At 53.8% G+C, this 20,527-nt stretch overlaps 1 protein-coding gene across 6 annotated transcripts; it reads left to right on the top strand.

The window, feature by feature from the left end:
* Positions 1 to 4,542: 4,542 nt before the first annotated feature.
* On the top strand, positions 4,543 to 19,440 carry SLC11A1 (solute carrier family 11 member 1). 6 transcript variants are annotated; one of them, XM_003818612.5, is made up of 15 exons: positions 4,559 to 4,967; positions 5,552 to 5,694; positions 6,837 to 6,959; positions 7,756 to 7,875; positions 9,256 to 9,362; positions 9,743 to 9,813; positions 10,148 to 10,215; positions 10,383 to 10,538; positions 12,420 to 12,578; positions 13,747 to 13,836; positions 13,925 to 14,044; positions 15,525 to 15,674; positions 16,668 to 16,741; positions 17,180 to 17,333; positions 17,473 to 19,440. In XM_003818612.5, exons 1-15 carry the CDS (start codon positions 4,961 to 4,963, stop codon positions 17,581 to 17,583), a joined length of 1,653 nt encoding a protein of 550 aa, XP_003818660.1. In that variant the 5' UTR covers positions 4,559 to 4,960; the 3' UTR covers positions 17,584 to 19,440. The 6 variants fall into 6 exon arrangements, with proteins under 6 accessions (XP_008970183.1, XP_003818660.1, XP_008970184.1 ...); XM_008971935.5 differs by lacking the exon at positions 17,180 to 17,333 and having other exon boundaries at positions 4,543 to 4,967; XM_008971936.5 differs by lacking the exon at positions 6,837 to 6,959 and having other exon boundaries at positions 4,560 to 4,967.
* The last annotated feature ends 1,087 nt before the right edge of the window (positions 19,441 to 20,527 follow it).

Here is a 20,527-nt window from a genome sequence, read left to right on the forward strand (position 1 = left end):
CAGACATGTGGTTTGCAAATATGTCATCCAAGTCTGTATCCTGTCTTTTTATCTTCGTAGCACGGTCTTTCACCAAGCAAAAGCTTTTAATTTTTTTTTTTTTTTTTTGAGACTGAGTTTTACTTTTGTTGCCCAGGCTGGAGGGCAATGTCGCCATCTCGGCTCACTGCAACCTCCCCTCCCTTTGTATTTTTAGTAGAGATGGGGTTTCTCCATGTTGGTCAGGCTGATCTTGAACTCCAGACCTCAGGTGATCCACCCGCGTCGGCCTCCCAAAGTGCTGGGATTACAGGCGTGAGCCACCGCGCCTGGCCTTTAATTAGTTTTTAATTTTGATGAGGTTCAATTTATCAAATTTTCCCTTTATGGATCATGGTCTTCATATCAAGTCTATGAAGTCTTTGTCTAGTCCCAGATCCTAAAGATTTTCTCCTAGGTTTTTTTTCTAAACATTCTATAGCTTTATATTTAGCTATATATGGAATCTTGAGTGAATTAGACTTCGTGAACTAACACCCGACCCTTGCAAGGTTTAGTATTCAGCAACAGCTCCAGACCCAAAGAGATGCCCTTGCAGATTTCTGTAACTCTTCACATAGCTTCCTGCTCTCTGATACGTAGCCTAGGACCTCTGTTCTTAACTATTACACTATATTGCCTCTGAAGTTAGAGGTTGTGCAGCGTGTTAATCAATGGCTGATCAATTACAATTACTGAGTTCCTAACTATAGGAAAGGTCCCACAAAAGATGCAAAAAAGGAAGACATCCCAGCCTCAACCCCAGTCATCCCCACATGAGCCCAAAGCAGTGATTAGGAAATACGTGCAAACCTCTGAGGCAAGGGATGGTGACAGTACCATGAGCAATAGGATTGCACAGTGAGTGACAAGCCATGATGCTGCTGTCTCCTCTCTGGACCCATCATTCATCCCTCTTCCCACACCTCTCTAGTTCCTCCAGCCTCTTCCATCAATGAGGAGCCAGAAAATTGGCTGCCTCTCCCACCCTAGCCTCCCAAACTTCATCTAAGTTTTTGACTGGGTCAGGCACGGTGGCTCAAGCCTGTAATCCCAGCACTTTGGGAGGCTGAGGCAGGCGGATCACTTGAGCCCAGGAGTTCGAGACCAGCGTAGGCAACATGGCAAAACCCTGCCTCTACAAAAAATACAAAAATTAGCCAGGCTTGGTGGCATGCACCTGTAGTCCCAGCTACTCGGGAGGCTGAGCATGGGAGTTCAAGGCTACGGTACTGCACTCTAGACTGGGTGACAGAGTGAGACTCTGTCTCAAAAAAAAAGTTTTTGACTCAACATGGGGATAAATTATAACCCAGGTCAATTCTGGGCCTGTAAACCTCTCTAGAAGGAAAAACTCTCTTTCTCTACTCTCAACAGTTCTAACACCAAATGTGTGAATTTTCCACACCAGCAAAATTATCCAGTTCTCTGTGGACAACAACTGGGTTTCCTACAATTAACTCAATTCTGACATGAACTACCTGGAGCCAGCACAGGCCCCACAGGTGAAGGGCTCAGTCCCACAAGACTGCCCCCACTTCAGGTGCCAGTTGCAGGTAGTGGGTTCCCAGATTACCCACTCTCCTCTCCAATTTAGCTACAAACAGGAGGTCCCTATGACCCTCAGGTTTGGTAACTTGTAGCTCATAGAACTCAAAGAAACACTTTGCTCTTTCTGGTTTATTATTAAGGATACACCCAAGAACAGCCTAATGGACAAGGGATGGACGGAGTGCCCAGAGCTTTCTGCCCTTTCCAGACATGCCACCCTCCCTGAATCTTAACGTGTTCACCAACCCGGAAGCTTCCTGAAACCCACAATTTAGGATTTACATGGAGGTTCCATTATGTAGGCATGAGTGATTAAATCATTGGCCATTGGCCAAGCCTGGGGGCCTGTAATCCTCGTGACTCTGTATCCTGGCAATTTGAGAGGCTGAGATGGGAAGATCACCAGAGGCCAGGAGTTCAAGACCAGCCTGGGCAACATAGTGCGACCTGTCTCTAAAAAATTTAGAAAGAAAAAGTAAAATAAAAAATCAGCCAGGTGCAGTGGTTCATGCCTGTAATCCCAGCACTTTGGGAGGGTGAGGTGGGTGGATCACTTGAGTGGGACTCCAGGTGAGTACCACCATGCCCGGCTAATTTTATTTTTTGTAGAGACAAGTTTCACTATGTTGCCCATGCTGGTCTCAAACTCCTGGACTCAAACAATCCTCCCACCTCAGCCTCCCAAAGTGCTAGGATTAACAGGAGTGAGCCACCACTCACTCCAGTGGGCATGAGTCAAGCTGGATTTCATAGTATTTTCTTGTTTTTTTTGTTTGTTTGTTTGTTTTTGTTGTTGTTTTTTGCAGGGTGGGGGGTGAGACAGAGTCTTGCTCTGTCTCCCAGGCTGGAGTGCAGTGGCTCGATCTCAGCTCACTGCAACCTCTGCTTCCTGGGTTCCAGCAATTCTCCTGCCTCAGCCTCCAGAGTAGCTGAGATTACAGGCATGTGCCACCACGCCCAGTTAATTTTTTGTATCTTTAGTAGAGGCGGGGTTTCACTATGTTGTCCAGGCTGGTCTCGAACTCCTGACCTCAAGTGATCTGCCCGCCTTGGCCTCCCAAAGTTCTGAGATGACAGGCGTGAGCCACCACACCCGGCCTCTTTTTCTTTCTTTCTTTTTTTTCTCCCTTCCCATGCAGTTTTTCTTACTCCCAACCTCTCTCATAGTTTATCTTACCTGCTTGCCATCCTTGGGCAGCTACATTTTTGACCTCTTAGCCAGTTTGAGTCTTTCTTTTTTTTTTTCACTCAGTCTCACTCTGTCACCAAAGCTGAAGTGCAGGGGCATGATCACGGCTCACTGATCATGCCAGCCCCAACCTCCTGGGCTCAAGCAAACCTCCCACCTCAGCCCTGCCCCAAGTAATGGAGACTACAGGTGCGGGCCACCACTCCCAGCAAATTTTTTTTTTTTTTGAGACGGAGTCTCACTCTGTCACCCAGGCTGGAGTGCAGTGGCGCGATCTCAGCTCTCTGCAAGCTCCACCTCCTGGGTTCACACCATTCTCCTGCCTCAGCCTCCTGAGTAGCTGGGACTACAGGAGCCCGCCACCACGCCCGGCTAATTGTTTTTTGTTTGTTTGTTTGTTTGTTGGGGTTCTTTTTGTATTTTTAGTAGAGACAGAGTTTCACCATGTTAACCAGGATGGTCTCGATCTCCTGACCTCGTGATCCACCCTCCTCAGCCTCCCAAAGTGCTGGGATTACAGGAATGAGCCACCGCACCCGGTCATGCCCAGCTAATTTTTAAATTTTTTGTAGAGATGAGATCTCACTATGTTGCCCAGGCTGGTCTCAAACTCCTGTGGGCCCCTCAGTTAATAGAAGAAACGGTCAAGCATGGTGGCATAGGTCTGTATTCCCAGCTACCCGAGAGGCTGAGAAGGGAGGATCTCTTGAGCTCAAGAGTTTAAGGCTATATGCCAGGCATGGTGGCTCACACCTGTAATCCCAGCACTTTGGGAGGTTGAGGTGGGTGGATCACTTGAGACCAGGAGTTCGAGACCAGCCTGGCCAACATAGTGAAACCCCGTCTCTACTAAAAAAAATACAAAAATTGGCTGGGCACGGTGGCTTACACCTGTAATCCCAGCACTTTGGGAGACTGAGGCGGGCGGATCACAAGGTCAGGAGTTTGAGACCAGCCTGGCCAACGTGGTGAAATCCCATCTCTACTAAAAATACAAAAATTAGCTGGGTGTGGTTGGCAGGTGCCTGTAATCCCAGCTACTCAGGAGGCTGAGGCAGAAGAATTGCTTGAACCCAAGAGGCAGAGGTTTCGGTGAGCCAAGGTCGCGCCATTGCACTTCAGCCTGGGTGACAGAGCAAGACGCCATCTCAAAATAAATAAATACATACATACATACATACACACAAAAAGTAGCCGGGTGTGGTGGTGCATGCCTGTAGTCCCAGCTACTCAGGAGGCTGAGGCAGGAGAATTGCTTAAACATGGAGGGCAGAGGTTGCAGTGAGCTGAGATTATGCCACTGCACTCCAGTCTGGGCAACAGTAAGACTCTGTCTCAAAAAAAAAAAAAAAAAAAGGAGTTTGAGGCTGCAGTAAACTAAGATGGCACCACTGCACTTCACACCTTACTCTAGCCTGGGTGACAGAGCGAGACCTTGTCTCTAAAAAAAAAAACAAAAAACGAAAAACCAAAAAAAAAAAAAGGGTGGGGGTGGAATAGAATAAACAACTCTGAGAAGGGACATGATCTGGTGACAATCTCAAGTGAATCAGTGGTTGAACCAGGACCAGATCCCAGTGCCCCATCTTCTGGGGACATCCTGGGTCTGAATCTTCAATGCATGTCCCTTCTGCAGTGCCTTCCTCTGTGGCCCTCAAAGGGAAACTGAAGCCTTTGAGGACATGAAGACTCGCATTAGGCCAACGAGGGGTCTTGGAACTCCAGATCAAAGAGAAGAAGAAAGACCTGACTCTGTGTGTGTGTACGTGTGTGTGTGTGGCAGAGGGGGGTGTGGTCATGGGGTATTGACATGAATACGCAAGGGGCAGGAAGCATCTGAAATCAGAGCTAACTTGGGAGGCACAGAACACGGGGTGCCTGGAAGGGGAACAGATGTGTTGTGGGGCACAGGGCAGGCTGGGAGGGGAACAAAGGTCCACTCCATGGGTAACCAGACCCTTCCGCCAGGGCTGGCCACTTCTGCCTTTGGAAAATGTTTCACAATGCCCCATGTTGTGTGTGTGTGTGAATCGGCCGATGTGAACCGAATGTTGATGTAAGAGGCAGGGCACTCGGCTGCGGATGGGTAACAGGGCGTGGGCTGGCACACTTACTTGCACCAGTGCCCAGAGAGGGGGTGCAGGCTGAGGAGCTGCCCAGAGCACCGCTCACACTCCCAGAGTACCTGAAGTCGGCATTTCAATGACAGGTGAGTAGTGGCCCCTAGGGACAGAGCCTGATTGGGGGGTGGAGTGGAGGAGGTCACTAGGCTGGTGGAGACTTGAGGAAGCAAGAAAGCCCTTGGTCCCCTGTGGAAGCCTCTGGTCCCCTGTGGGAGTCCTAGTCTAGAACACAGTTCTGGACACCAGACTCAATCTCACTGGGTGGAGTCCTTCACACCCCTAAGGGGTCTACCTTTCCTTTGTCTGAAGTCCGTGGATCAAAGCCCCTGGAGCTTTCTGGGCTGCCGGAGAAGGTGAGGGGTCCAGCCAAGGGGCAGACATGTGGCCTCAGCTTGCCCTTCTTAGAGCCTAGGGTCTCTCTGCCTTCTCTGCGGCAGGAGATCTGCCTCTGGGCATCTGTCCTCACATGAGAGGACAGTAATTCTGAAGCTGCTATGTCCCACACATCTGGAATGTTTGGTTGAGAGGTGGAGGTGATGGACCCAAGATGGGGGCCAGGGACCTTAGTTTCTCCACTTTTCTGGGAGGAGGAGGGAAGGGAGCAGGCGGCTTTAACTCTGGGCCACCAGAAAGAGGCAGGACACTCACCATGCTTCATGGGTCCCCACAGGTGACAAGGGTCCCCAAAGGCTAAGCGGGTCCAGCTATGGTTCCATCTCCAGCCCGACCAGCCCGACCAGCCCAGGGCCACAGCAAGCACCTCCCAGAGAGACCTACCTGAGTGAGAAGATCCCCATCCCAGACACAAAACCGGTGGGATGCTGGAAACTTCCTGGGGGCTTGCAAGATTGACAGGATCCTGTGGGATCCCATGGGCTGGAGAATGGGGTCTCCTTATGATCATGGGTGGCAAGTCCCTTCCAGGTCTGAGCAGCAGTGGTGGACAGTGGCAACTGCCCCTTCCTGCTTCCGTCCCCAGTGCTTAGCTGGGGTGCTTCAGTATTTGTCTAAAAATGATTAAATGGCTTTCTCAATGAATCTCAGCTTTCCTATGAAGGAAAAGAGGCCCAGGGGGAATTGGGATTGGAGCCTTGAGGACATATTATAGCATTTAGGAAAGGGCATAGGGAGAAGTGAAGGAGGCTGCAGGCTGGCATCTAGCATCTAGGATGCTGTTACCTGCATTTCCAGTATCTTCTCTTTTTTTGGAGATGGAGTCTCGCTCTGTAGCCCAGGCTGGAGTGCAGTGGCGCGATCTCAGCTCACTGCAACCTCCGCTTCCCGAGTTTAAGCGATTCTCCTGCCCCGGCCTCCCGAGTAGCTGGGATTACAGGCGTGCACCACCATGCCAGGCTAATTTTTGTATTTTTACTAGAGACAGGGTTTCACCATGTTGGCCAGGCTGGTCTCAAACTCCTGAGCTCAAGTGATCCACCCACCTCGGCCTTCCAAAGTGCTGGGATTACAGACACGAGCCACTGCTCCCAGCCTCCAATATCTTCAGCAGATTTCTAAGTCAATATGCCATGCCCTGGAACAGGGTGGGGGGACCATAGCCTCAGCGGACCACAGAGAGGAGGCCCTGTGGTCGGAAAAGGAGCTGGCAAGGAAGGAGCTGGGCTAGGGAAGCTTGGCCCCCTCACCCCCTTAGACAGCCCCCTGTGAGGTCTCTGAGGACCTGACAAGTCAGGGCTTGAGAGGGGCAGGCAGTTCAGGTGCAAGCCGGCTGCTGAGCTTAACAGATCCAGAAAAAGATCCTCTGTGACTCATCAGAGCATGCTGCCTCCTCCACCCATGCCCTCCCCATCCCCTGGGTGGCAGACCCAGGAATGGGCCACGGAGGGCAGGGCTGGGCTGATGAGCCTGTTGGGGCTCCTCTAGGGGATGGCCAAGGCCAGCTGCCACCATCCCTATACCCAGGACCCCCTCACTCTACTCCTCCCACCCCCACACAGGGCACCTTCAGCCTGCGGAAGCTATGGGCCTTCACGGGGCCTGGCTTCCTCATGAGCATTGCTTTCCTGGACCCAGGAAACATCGAGTCAGATCTTCAGGCTGGCGCCGTGGCGGGATTCAAAGTAACTAAGTCGGGACCTGAGTGGAGACACTTTCGAGAGGGAGGTGACCAGGCTAAGTGTTGAAGGCCCCTGCTGGCCATGTTTCTCCAATGTGGCCTGGGAGCTGGTGTTAAGTTCAAATGGGCCCGAAAAGGGTCCCCAGGGCAGCCCTGCCAGAAGGTGGGGCATTTGTGTGGGGGGTAGGGGACTGGACTCCTCTCTTTAAAAAAAAAAAATATATATATATATATATATATTTATTTATTTATTTATTTAATTTTATTTTTTGAGACTCAGTCTCACTCGGTCACCCAGGCTGGAGTGCAGTGGCACAATCTCGGCTCACTGCAACCTCTGCCTCCCGGGTTCAAGTGATTCTCCTGCCTCAGCCTCCTGAGTAGTGCATGCCACCACGCCTGGCTAATTTTTGTATTTTTAGTAGAGATGGGGTTTCACTGTGTGGGCCAGGCTGGTCTTGAACTCCTGACCTCAAGTGATCCACCCGCCTCGGCCTCCCAAAGTGCTGGGATAACAGGTGTGAGCCACCTTGCCTGGCGTAACTTATTTATTTATTTAGAGATGGGGGTCTCACTATGTTGCTCAGGCTGCTCTTGAACTCCTGGACTCAAGCAATCCTCCCACCTTAGCCTTTTAAAGTGCTGGGATTACAGGGTGAGCTACCAGCGCCCAGCCAGGTTGGGACTCCATCTCTCCCATCCCCTCCCCGAGGAGTATGCTTGGTTAGAGGGTACCACGAGCTCAGGGGCTTTCTGAGGCTGGCCTCTCTGGCTGAAGGCCTCTCCCTGCCTCCTCACAGCTTCTCTGGGTGCTGCTCTGGGCCACGGTGTTGGGCTTGCTCTGCCAGCGACTGGCTGCACGTCTGGGCGTGGTGACAGGCAAGGACTTGGGCGAGGTCTGCCATCTCTACTACCCTAAGGTGAGCTTGGGGGGCCTGGACAGGGAGAACCACTGGCCCCAAACCCCAAACAGCCATTTTCAGCTTCCACGATCAAATAAATACATCATCTCACATGGGGCATCCCAAGTCTGTTTGTTTTTGTTGTTGTTTGTTTGTTTGTTTGTTTTTCAGTCGGAGTCTCACTCCGTCGCCCAGTCAGGAGTGCAATGGTGCGATGTCAGCTCACTGCAACCTCTACCTCCCAGGTACAAGTGATTCTCCTGACTCAGCCTCTCAAGTAGCTGGGATTACAGGCGCCCACCACCATCATCGGCTAATTTTTGTATTTTTAGTAGAGCTGGGGTTTCACCATGTTGGCCAGGCTGGTCTCAAACTCCTGACCTCAGATGATCCACCCACCTCAGTCTCCCAAAGTGCTGGGATTACAGGCACGAGCCACTGCATCCGGCCCCAATTCCATTTGATAGATGGAAAGACTGAGGCTCAAACTGATAGCACATAGCCTAGAGGGACATGAGAGGCATGTCATTTCACAGAAGGGGTAATTAAAATTGGGGAAAGTGACTTGCCCAAGACAAAAAATGGGGAGGCATCAGCTCAGGAATGGTCAATGGCTGGGATGGACCCTGGGGAGTTCGTTGTTGTGAGTGTCCAGTTTGGAAAACAGAAATTACAGCACTGGACATTTCAAAGGTATTGAATGCAGGGATTGAAAGGTTTGGGAGGGCTTGAGGGGCAAGGGAAGAGGGTGTTACAAAAAGATCAGAAAGCTGCTACACCTCTGGCACAAGCCCCAGAGCCATCCTTTGCCTCTGAGCTCCTTGAAGCATTATTGATGCTGATGAAATGGCCACTAGTGCTGCCAGAGTCCAGGTTGCCTGGTGCCACTGCCAGAAATACCACAAGAAGCAGGGGGAAACAATGGTTTATCTCAGCCTGGGGCGGTGGCTCACGCCAGTAATCCCAGCACTTTGGGAGGCCAAGGCGGGTGGATCACCTGAGGTCGGGAGTTCGAGACCAGCCTGACCAACATGGAAAACCCCCATCTCTACTAAAAATACAAAACTAGCCGGGCATGGTGGCACATGCCTGTAATCCCAGCCACTCGGGAGGCTGAGGCAGGAGAATCACTTGAACACGGGAGGCGGAGATTGTGGTGAGCCGAGATCGTGCCATTGCACTCCAGCCTGGGCAACAACAGCAAAACTCTATTTCAAAAAAAAAAAAAAAAAGTTTATCTCTGCCTTTCCATCTCCTGTATGCTCTTCCTATATAAGGTAGGAAGCCCATTGGCCAGACTGTCTTGTAAATGTAGTCTGAGACGACAGACAAATGTAGTCTGAGACGACAGGCAAATAACCGGCCCACCCTTAATGAAGGATCATCTCCTCCCCATAGGTGCCCCGCACCGTCCTCTGGCTGACCATCGAGCTAGCCATTGTGGGCTCCGACATGCAGGAAGTCATCGGCACGGCCATTGCATTCAATCTGCTCTCAGCTGGACGGTACCACCCCAGTGTACCCCAACTCTTCAGGCCAGGCAGAGAACAGCTGCTGCTACTTCCCCCCACCCAGTCCCTCCCAGAGTCTATTTTATCCTGCTGTCCCCTCTGAAGCAGGGCTGCTGCCCTGTTTTCCAGAAATGTAAAGTGACTTGTCTAAAGTCACACAGATGTGAGTCATGCAGGACTTTGGGACTGCAGCCCCAAACTCCCTGCTGCGCCGGGTGCCAGGTCTCTCCTCTAGCTCTGCCCTACCTCGACTGTTCTATGCCACACTCCCACTCCCCTTGCCCTAGCTGTCTGGGGGCGCTTAGGGTCCTGCTCCCAGGAGGCCAGATTCCTGTCTCCAGCCCTGAGGCTGACCCGGGCCACTCTGGTTTCAGAATCCCACTCTGGGGTGGCGTCCTCATCACCATCGTGGACACCTTCTTCTTCCTCTTCCTCGATAACTACGGTGGGTGCACACCCCACCTCATAGGGGAGTGGTGGTGGTGAGGGTGCTGTACTGGGAGAAGGGCTCTGACATCAAACTGCCTGGGAGCGCACCTGAGCTCCCTCACTCTCCCTGGGTGGCCTCTAGCGAGTTACTTGGACGTGCCTTTTTTCACCTGTAACATGGGGAAATAATAGCACAGACATCAGAGGGTGGTTGTGAAGACTGAGTGAGGTAACATATGTTAAGCACTTGGCACTGTGCCTAGAAGCGCTCGTAGTATTAGCCATTACGAATTGTTGATGTTACAGATTTTTGTCGTTGGTTTGTTTAGTTTGTTTGTTCTGCTCCGTAGGGCTGCGGAAGCTGGAAGCTTTTTTTGGACTCCTTATAACCATTATGGCCTTGACCTTTGGCTATGAGGTAGGAAGCCAGTGCTGCAACCCCACTGTGGACCTCCCAAGATCATTCCTCTCCCTTCCCTCTGGCCGCGGGCTGCGGGGGGCTGGAGTGGGATGGAGGCTGAGAAATGGTGACCGCGGCGTGGTTGCGAGGGGCGGGACTTGTCCTGACCAGGCTCCTCCCTGCAGTATGTGGTGGCGCGTCCTGAGCAGGGAGCGCTTCTTCGGGGCCTGTTCCTGCCCTCGTGCCCGGGCTGCGGCCACCCCGAGCTGCTGCAGGCGGTGGGCATTGTTGGCGCCATCATCATGCCCCACAACATCTACCTGCACTCGGCCCTGGTCAAGGTGAGCAGAGGGGAGGGGAAAGGAGACCCCCTCACTCAGTCGGAGTCATGCTGGCTCCGCCTCCAAGCCTGGAGCCCCTCCCCTCTGGCTCCTTCCGTCAGGATTTGCGGAGCCTGTAATAATTGAGGGTCAGGCGGGGCGCCATGGCTCACGCCTGTAATCCCAGCACTTTGGGAGGCGGAGGCGGGCGGATCACGAGGTCAAGAGATCGACACCATCCTGGTCAACATGGCGAAACCCCGTCTCTACTAAAAATACAAAAACTAGCTGGGCGTGGTGGCGCGCGCCTGTAGTCCCAGCTGCTCGGGAGGCTGAGGCAGGAGAATCGCTTGAACCCGGGAGGCAGGGGTTGCGGTGAGCCGAGATCGCGCCACTGCACCACTCCAGCCTGGCGACAGAGCGAGACTCTGTCTCAAAAAAAAAAAAAAGTGTCTACTGTGCGCTGGGAGGAACAGACAGTCAAGGTCTCTGCCCTTCTAGAGTTTCCGTGCTAGTGGGGTAGACGGATGACAAGCAAGTAAACCAACAAAGGAAGGAATTATAGGCCGGGCGCAGTGGCTCACGCCTGTAATCCCAGCACTTCGGGAGGCCGAGGCGGGCGGGTGGATCACGAGGTCAGGAGTTTGAGACCAGCCTGGCCAACATGGTGAAATCCCGTCTGTACTAAAAATATAGAAAATTAGCCGGAAGTGGTGGCGCGTGCCTGTAATCCCAGCTACTCGGGAGGCTGAGGCAGGAGAATCGCTTGAAGCCAGTAGGCGGAAGTTGCAGTGAGGGGAGATGGTGACATTGCACTCCAGCCTGAGTGACAGAGCAAGACTCCGTCTCAAAAAAAGAAAAAGAAAAAGAACTATAGAGCTGGGCGAGGTGGCTCACGCCTGTAATCCCAGCACTTCAGGAGGCAGAGGCAGGTGGATCGCTTGAGCCCAGGAGTTCGAGACCACCCTGGGCAACATGGTAAAACCCTGTCTCTACCAACAAAAAATAAAAAATAAAATAAATTAGTTGGGTGTTGTGCACACCTGTAGTCCTAGTTACTCAGGAGGTTGAGGCTTGAGCCCCGGAGGTCGAGGCTGCAGTGAGCTGAGATCCCACCACTGCACTCTCAGTGACACAGTGAGACGCTGTCAAAATAATAATAATAATAATAATAATTGCGAAATGGACTCTGAAGTAAACAAAACAGAGAAATATGATAGAGAATGACTGAAAGTTGGGGAAGTAGATCAGGGAAAAGATATTACAAGCGGAGGGAAAGCAAGTGCAAAGGCCATTGGCAGAAATGAACGAGGCTTGGGTCCCTAACAGCTTAACAGTGGCTCACACCTGTAATCTCAGCATTTTAAGAGGCCAAGACAGGAGAATGCTTGAGCCCAGGAGTTCAAGGCTAGCCTAGCAAGACCCTGTCTCTGCAGAAAATTTAAAAATTAGCGGGTTGTAGTGGTGTGTGTCTGTGGTCCCAGCTACTTAGGAGGCTGGGGCAGGAGGATCACTTGGGCCCATGAGTTGGAGGCTGCAGTGAGCCATGCATTGCACCACGGCACTCCAGTCTGGGTGACAGAACAAAACCTGTCTCTAAAAAATAAAATAAAGTAAGCTGGACACGTCTGAGGATGGAACAAGGTGAGTGAAGGACCTGAGGTAGCCAGGGACCTCAAAGGCCAGCCTTGCTTCACCCACACAGTGGCTCACAGTGGTCAGGCCTCTGTGGCAAGAACAGAGATGTAGGAAACCATCCGCTGACCTGAACCTGCCCCAGACTGCCACACAGGGGACTTGAGAAGGTACTGGGCTTGGGGAGAACATAGAAGTGTGAGGGTGGGGGACACTGTGGTGGCTCTGAGGGACTTTGGCACTTCCCTCTCCCTTTGATCTTCGTAGTCTCGAGAGATAGACCGGGCCCGCCGAGCGGACATCAGAGAAGCCAACATGTACTTCCTGATTGAGGCCACCATCGCCCTGTCCGTCTCCTTTATCATCAACCTCTTTGTCATGGCTGTCTTTGGGCAGGCCTTCTACCAGAAAACCAACCAGGCTGCGGTGAGACACACTTTCCCCTGCACCTGAGGCCACACACGTACTCATGTCCTGTAAGCCTTGCCGAGAACCCTAGGCAATGCAGCTGAGCCCTTCTGAGTCTCTGCCCTGATAATCTTCCCTGTTGGCAGATATCATTCATTCAGCAAATAATCATTGAGCATTTGTTATGTACCAAGCACATCCTAGACCCTGGGGATACAGCAGTCAATGCTACAAAGACCCAGCTCTCTGCAGCTTAAATAGGGAGGGAGGTGAGCAGACAGGAATGAATACCCAAGGGAAGTGCAGAGTGGGAAGAAATAAAGGGGGTGAAGAAGCATAGTTGGGGGTATGGGGGTGGGGTCTGCATTAGCCCAGGTGGTCAGGAAAGGCTTCTTGGAAGAGATAACATTTGTGCTAATACTGGAAAAGGAACTAGCCAGCTCCTCCCTGACTCTCTGGGATCTGGGACCTGTGTCTGTCTCCCCTTCTGAGTGGATCTCAGACATGAGGCTCTAACAACTGCAGTCAGGGCTGGGGGCTTCCTGAATGCTGAGCGCTGTGGGAGAAGGGGTGGCCAGGCCTCCAAGGACCTGGGCACTGCCACTGCCTTGCTCTGTGACCTTGGGAGGTCACACTCCTCCCTGGGTCTCACTCTGTTCCTTGGCACAAGGAGGGAGATCAACATCAGGACTGCAAACCCTTGTCTTCAAGACCAGGCAGGTGCAGAGTTGTGGGAAGTGGACAGTGTGAAGAGGGCATGGCAGCCAGCTGTCTCTGTGGTGATGCAAGCTCTTATGAACCTAAAAGAAGCTGGAAACTGGGTTCTTATGCCAGGCCTTCTCAATTTTAAATGTTGGCAACAAATCCACATTAAAGAAAAAAAAACCCGGCCGGGCGCGGTGGCTCACGCCTGTAATCCCAGCACTTTGGGAGGCTGAGGCAGATGGCTCGCTTGAGCCCGGGAGTTCAAGACCAACCTGGGCAACTTGACAAGACCCCCATCGCTACAAAACATAAAAGTAAAACAAAACAAAACCCAACTTATTTTGTTAGCCAAACAAAATATGTCTGGCCAGATTCAGCCTTGGGCCACCAGTTTTGGAACCCTGGTCAATGCTGGGCAGTCCAGTTTCCCAAGGCTGAGCGTGCTCCTCACATCTTCCTTCTACTGCCCTGGTACCCGCAGTTCAACATCTGTGCCAACAGCAGCCTCCACGACTACGCCAAGATCTTCCCCATGAACAACGCCACCGTGGCCGTGGACATTTACCAGGGGGTGAGCGCGGGTGGGCGGGGAGGGCGTGACCCAGAGAGGCTCCCCGCCTCGGGCAGGGCCACCGGTCCTACCACACTCGTCCCTGCAGGGCGTGATCCTGGGCTGCCTGTTCGGCCCCGCGGCCCTCTACATCTGGGCCATAGGTCTCCTGGCGGCTGGGCAGAGCTCCACCATGACGGGCACCTACGCGGGACAGTTCGTGATGGAGGTAGGGTAGGGGGCGGGCCCAGGAGGGCAAGGGGTCCAAGGACAGCAGGCACACTACTGGGGGCTAGAACTCCGAGCCTTGTGGGTCCTCTTTTCTTTACTTTCTTTTCTTCCTTTTTTTTTGTTTTTGTTTTTGTTGTTGTTGAGACGGAGTCTCGCTCTTGTCGCCCAGGCTGGAGTGCAGTGGCGCGATCTCGGCTCACTGCAACCTCCCCCTCCCAGGTTCAAGCTTCTCCTGCTTCAGCCTCCTCAGTAGCTGGGATTTCAGGCACCTGCCACCAGGCCTGGCTAATTTTTGTACTTTTAGTAGAGACAGGGTTTCGCCATGTTGGCCAGGCTAGTCTTGAACTCTTGACCTCAAGTGATCCGCCTGCCTTGGCCTCCCAAAGTGCTGGAATTACAGGTGTGAACCACCGCACCCGGCCAATTTTTGTATTTTTAGTAGAGACGCAGTTTCGCCGTGTTGGCCAGGCTGGTCTCAAACTCTTGACCTCATGATCCGCCCGCCTTGGCCTCCTGAAGTGCTGGGATTATAGGTGTGAGCCACTGCGTCCGGCCTTTTCTTTTATTTCTTTTTTCCTTTTTTTTTGAGACGGCGTTTCGCTCTTATTGCCCAGGCTGGAGTGCAATGGCGCGATCTCCGGCTCACCGCAACCTCCACCTCCTGGGTTCAAGCAATTCTCCTGCCTCAGCCTCCTGACCAGCTGGGATTACAGGCCACCACACCCAGCTAATTTTGTATTTGCAGTAAAGACGGGGTTTCTCCATGTTGGTCAGGGTGGTCTCGAACTCCCAGCCTCAGGTGATCTGCCCTCCTCGGCCTCCCAAAGTGCTGGGATTACAGGCGTGAGCCACCGCGCCCGGCTCTTTCTTTTTTGAGACAGGATTTCACTCTGTTGCTCAGGCTGGAGTGCAATGGCGCCATCACAGCTCGCTGCAGCCTCAACTTCAGCCTCCCGAGTCATTGGGACTACAGGCTCATGCCACCACACCAGGCTAATTTTTTAAATTATTTGTAGAGATGTGGTCTTCCTATGTTTCCCAGGCTGGTCTCGAACTCCTGGGCTCAAGTGATCTTCCCGCCTTGGCTTCCCAAAGTGCTGGGATTACAGACGTGAGCCACCCCACTCAGCTTTGTTTCCTTCATGTAGCCCAGAGGGCGACACTATAAGACCCATTTTACAGATGAGAAAACTGAGATCCCGACAGATGAGGTGACTTGCTGGAAGCTGCAGACCCAGGACTAACAGAAGCCTTTTCCCCAAAACTGTTTAGTCTTCAGCAATCAGCTATGGGATGGGAGCTCCCCATTTCTCCCCACCCATCCCCTCTTGCCACCTAGGGACAGAGCTGTCCCAGTTCAACAGTGGAAAAACAGAGCATGCCCCCAGGGATAAGTCGGTTGAGGGACTACAGAGGATCTCTCCTCTGGAATCCCCAGTCCTGTCTACTCCTCACCAAGGAGCTCACCCCCACCCCAGGGCTTCCTGAGGCTGCGGTGGTCACGCTTCGCCCGTGTCCTCCTCACCCGCTCCTGCGCCATCCTGCCCACCGTGCTCGTGGCTGTCTTCCGGGACCTGAGGGACTTGTCGGGCCTCAATGATCTGCTCAACGTGCTGCAGAGCCTGCTGGTGAGATGCGCCAACCCCACCAGCCCTGCCCACTGCTGAGCGAAACAGGACCTCCAGCAACCCCCACGCTGAGCCTTGCCTGGGCCTGCCAGGCCCTGTCCCAGGCACATCTTGCCTACAAGGCTTCCATTGTCCCCACAGCCACCCTGGGGGGCAGGAGGGTAGGAATCACCATTATCCTTCCCCCTCCCACCCCCCAGATGGTCTCCCTCTGTCACCTAGGCTGGAGTGCAGTGGTTCAATCATGGCTCACTGCAGCCTGCCCTCCCTGTCTCTGGCAATCTTCCCACCTCAGGCTCCCGAGTAGCAGGGACTACAGGTGCATGCCATCACACCCAGCTAATTTTTTTTTTTTTTTTTGAGATGGAGTTTCACTCTTGTTACCCAGGCTAGAGTGCAGTGGTGAGATCTTGGCTCACTGCAACCTCTGCCTCCCAGGTTCAAGCGATTCTTCTGCCTCAGCCTCCTAAGTAGCTGAGATTACAAGCGCCCACCATCACACCCAGCTAATTTTTTGTATTTTTAGTAGAGACAGGGTTTCATCATGTTGGCCAGGCTAGTCTCAAACTCCTGACCTCAGGTGATCCACCCGCCTTCGCCTCCCAAAGTGCAGGGATTACAGGCATGAGCCACCGCGGCAGGTCTAATTTTTTTTTTTTTTTTTTTTTTAAGTAGAGACAAAAGCTCATTACGTATGTTGCCCAGGCTCATTATCCCATTTTACAGATGGGAAAACTGATGCACTCAGTTAAGTTACTAGTGGCAGAGCTTGGATTCAAACGGAAGCAACCTGGTGCCAGAGCCCCCAAACACCTTCTCCTGCTTTGGAGCCCACAACCTGATAAGGCAGGAGACGGGGAAGTAGGCTCAGTGTGGTTAGGGCAGTTGAGCTCACACCCACACAGACGGTGTCAAGCCACACCCATCTTGCCCCCACGCTTGCCATATTCTGAGGCAGAATTCCTCAGCCTAGGCTCCTGCTGCTCTCCCCAGCTCCCGTTCGCCGTGCTGCCCATCCTCACGTTCACCAGCATGCCCACCCTCATGCAGGAGTTTGCCAATGGCCTGTGAGTACCCCCTTTCCTAAGTGCTGGATTGCATCACCACATTTCATCCTCACAGCCACCCAGAGGTACGAGCTACAATTCTCCCCATTATCCCAATGAAGCCACAGAGGCTGAGAGAGGTTAAGGGACTTGCCCAGGTTCACACAGCTAGCAAGTTGGGGAGCCAAGACTGGAATCCAGGGCAGAGGGCTGTTTCTAGAGCCTGAGCTCCTCACTCTCGCCTCAGACTCAGCTCTTGCCAAATCCCGCCAGTGTGTAGCCTGGAGGGCCCAGGAGGCAGGAGGTGGGGAGGGGGTCTGTCTGCTCCAGGTCCCACAGCCCAGAGAAGTGGCCTCGGTGTATCCCCACCCACAGTGTGGGCGCTGGGAGATGAAGAGGAGTTGATGCAGGTGGGCCAGCAGCAACCAGCCAGTCCTGAGCCTCTCTCGTGTCCCCCAGGCTGAGCAAGGTCGTCACCTCTTCCATCATGGTGCTAGTCTGCGCCATCAACCTCTACTTCGTGGTCAGCTATCTGCCCAGCCTGCCCCACCCTGCCTACTTCGGCCTTGCAGCCTTGCTGGCCGCAGCCTACCTGGGCCTCAGCACCTACCTGGTACAGTAGGGCCAGGGGATGCCTTGGGAATGGATGAGGCAAGGACAAGAGGCAACCAATGGGGAGGGTTTGGGGGGACACAATGGGGCTTCCCCAGAGGTCTTGGCCTCTCCCCAATTCATGGTTGCCCCTCCCCCAGGTCTGGACCTGTTGCCTTGCCCACGGAGCCACCTTTCTGGCCCACAGCTCCCACCACCACTTCCTGTATGGGCTCCTTGAAGAGGACCAGAAAGGGGAGACCTCTGGCTAGGCCCACACCAGGGCCTGGCTGGGAGTGGCATGTATGACGTGACTGGCCTGCTGGATGTGGAGGGGGCGCGTGCAGGCAGCAGGATGGAGTGGGACAGTTCCTGAGACCAGCCAACCTGGGGGCTTTAGGGACCTGCTGTTTCCTAGCACAGCCATGTGATTACCCTCTGGGTCTCAGTGTCCTCATCTGTAAAATGGAGACACCACCACCCTTGCCATGGAGGTTAAGCACTTTAACACAGTGTCTGGCACTTGGGACAAAAACAAACAAACAAACAAAAAGCATTTCAAAAGGTATTTATTGAGCACCTGCAGGCGTGACCTGACAGCCCAAGGGTGGGTGGGGTGAGGGCTTGAGGACTTGGGCGGGACACAGGCTCCAAACTGGAGCTTGAAATAGTGTCTGATGAATGTTAAATTATCTATCTATTTATTTATTTATTTGAGACAGGGAAAGGGTCTCCCTCTGTTGCCCAGGCTGGAGTGCAGTGGCGCAATCTTAACTCATTGCAACCTCCATCTTCTGGGTTCAAGCGATTCTCTTTATTCAGCCCCGGGAGTGGCGCGCGCCACCACGCCCAGCTAATTTGTGTATTTTCAGCAGAGACGGGGTTTGCCATGCTGGCCAGGCTGGTCTCGAACTGCTGGATTCAAGTGATCCGCCCATCTCCGCCTCCCAAAGTGCTGGGAATTACAGGCGTGAGCCACCAAACCCGGCCTGATTAAAGTTAAATAAATACTAGTTCCCTTCTCGTCCAAAGGAGCAGGGAATGGGAACCGGGAAGGCACGAAGTCTCTAAAGCATCCAGAAGACCCCTACACCAGGGTCTGGTCCGCTCCTATTCGCCGCAGCCTTTCTGTTCCGCCTGCAACCCATTTTCCAGACAGTAAAACGGCGGCGCACTTCTTTCTCCGTCAGGCACCAGATCATAAGGAACCCAAGAGTCTGTGCCTCTGAGGCCCAAATTATTTGCTGTTTCCTCAGGGGAGCCGGCGGCCGCGACTCCCACGCCGCGCCGTTACCGCTCCCTCTCTGCTGACTGCTCCCCCTAGGGGCAGAGACGGTCCCGACGCCCGCCATCCCGCCCCGGCCTCACCCCTCCCCGCCAGGCGGAACGACGCGGGGAGGCGGGCGCTCGGGGCTCGCGCCCAGGGGCCCCAGAATCCTTCGGGGAGAGTGGGTGGGAGGAAGCTGTGTGGGCGGGGAGCCCCCTCTGCCTTAGGGAGCGGCTGGGCACCCCTTCGCCCCATTTAGGGGCTGCACTTTATAGACGTTCCCTAGGCTGTTTCTAGGCTCCCCCAAGTCCCTCCTCCAGCCTCGTCGGGTCCCTCAGACCCCGGCCCAGGACCTGCGGAGGGCCGCAGCGAGGAGAGGCCAACAGGCCTTTCCCTAGAGTTGAACCTGGGCCGGGTGTTGCACCTGGAAGAACCCCCGATTTCCTGGGGACCCAGCAGGGCAGGCGGCCTGGCTCCGCGCTCAGGTCCGGACGCTTGTTTATGAGAAGAATTTCCTCTTTCTTAAAAGGGCAACGATGCGAGTGGGTCCCTCAAGGAGAGAAGGGATGGGACCGGTCTGGTGCGACCTGGGCAAGCGCTGCAGAGGGTACCTGGGCAAGAGGGCCGCCCGCCTCCTCTGGGTTTGGCACTGGAGAAGATGGGTCCATGCCAGCTGAAGGAGGAGATGGATGGGGGACGTTTAGCGAAGAAAGGCATCTCCCAGATCCTTTAGCCTCCTGGAAGTGCCCCCGTTGTACCCCCTACACACCCCTCTTGGCATTGAGTGTCAGTCCTCTGCCAGGCTCTGTGTTACAAGTTGGGGAGGGCGGCAAAATCCCGAATTAAAGATGTCAGTTCTCAAGGACCCCACACTCCAGCGGCGGGAGACAGCTGTGCAAACAAGTCACTGTGGCAGGATGCGGTGAAGGGCGCTGCCCGTGACGCCAGCCAGGGAAGGGGACTGAATCTTGCTGAAGGGGGGTCGGCGGTAGGGGGGAGTGTTGACAGGACAGTCCAGGAGGAATGAGAGTGCCAGGAGCATGGGGGTACGTGTGTGCACATCTGCCAAGACCTGAAGCTTTCTGGGGACGTCTTAGATCTTGTGGAGCAGGACGGGGGACGGCAGAGTAATAGGCAGGTTGGTCAAGAAGACACGGAGAGCCGGCTAAAGGGCTACCCAGGACCTGGGCAAAGGGCTAGTGATGAGGTCGCGCCAAGGTCAGTCATTTGGACACTGGAAGGCGTCTACTTAGAGCTGCCCCCATTCCCCCCATAGTAGCTCTGGTTCTTCCAGCCTGACCTCAAATCGACCCTCCAGGAAGAGGGGTGCAGAGTTGCTCTTCTGGAAGCTCCCTTTAGGCCTCCCAGGGAGGGCGTGGTCGCACTTGGCACTCCCCAAGAGCCTGCTGAATGCACCCCGACTTTCTGCACGGCTCCCCCCCTCCCCCTGGGTTGGGCTTTTACCAGCCCTGTTTGGCAGATGGGAAAACTGAGGGACTGTGTTGGAAGAGACGCTTCCAAATCCACAGGTGCCAGACAGCACCTTGCTGAATCCCGTTCCTGCCCCTCCCCGTCTCTGACTTGTGGCCCCCATGATTTTATTTTTCCTGGGGTGCGAATGATAAAACAGACAAAAAAGAGTGCATAAAGCGACCTCCACCTGTAGAGACAGAGGGCAGCTGGGTGTAGACAACCCCTACAGTGAGGACACTCGAAGGACCCCCCTCCCCCCACGCAATCCTGGCCTCTCGACTCACTCCGTAACTAACTACCCGCCCCAGGCGTGGGGAGAGAAGTCCAGGGCTCCAGGCAGAAGGCGCGGCTATCTCTGCCGCTTTGGGAGCCTGGGAGGAGGAGTTAGGTCTCCCTGGGAAAAGAACTGCACGGGCAACGGCTTGAAGTGGCGATAAGATGGGGTGGAGGAGGTGGGGGATTCCTGAGGAATCCTG

This window comes from Pan paniscus, chromosome 13 (genome assembly GCF_029289425.2).
Source record: "Pan paniscus chromosome 13, NHGRI_mPanPan1-v2.0_pri, whole genome shotgun sequence".
Classification (NCBI taxonomy): domain Eukaryota; kingdom Metazoa; phylum Chordata; class Mammalia; order Primates; family Hominidae; genus Pan; species Pan paniscus.

Excerpts from the sequence above, each read along its gene's own strand:
- SLC11A1 (XM_003818612.5), top strand. Across the intron at positions 10,539-12,419 it reads TGCACTCGGCCCTGGTCAAG|TCTCGAGAGATAGACCGGGC; the intron begins GTGAGCAGAGGG and ends TGATCTTCGTAG. Across the intron at positions 14,045-15,524 it reads CGGGACAGTTCGTGATGGAG|GGCTTCCTGAGGCTGCGGTG; the intron begins GTAGGGTAGGGG and ends CCCCCACCCCAG.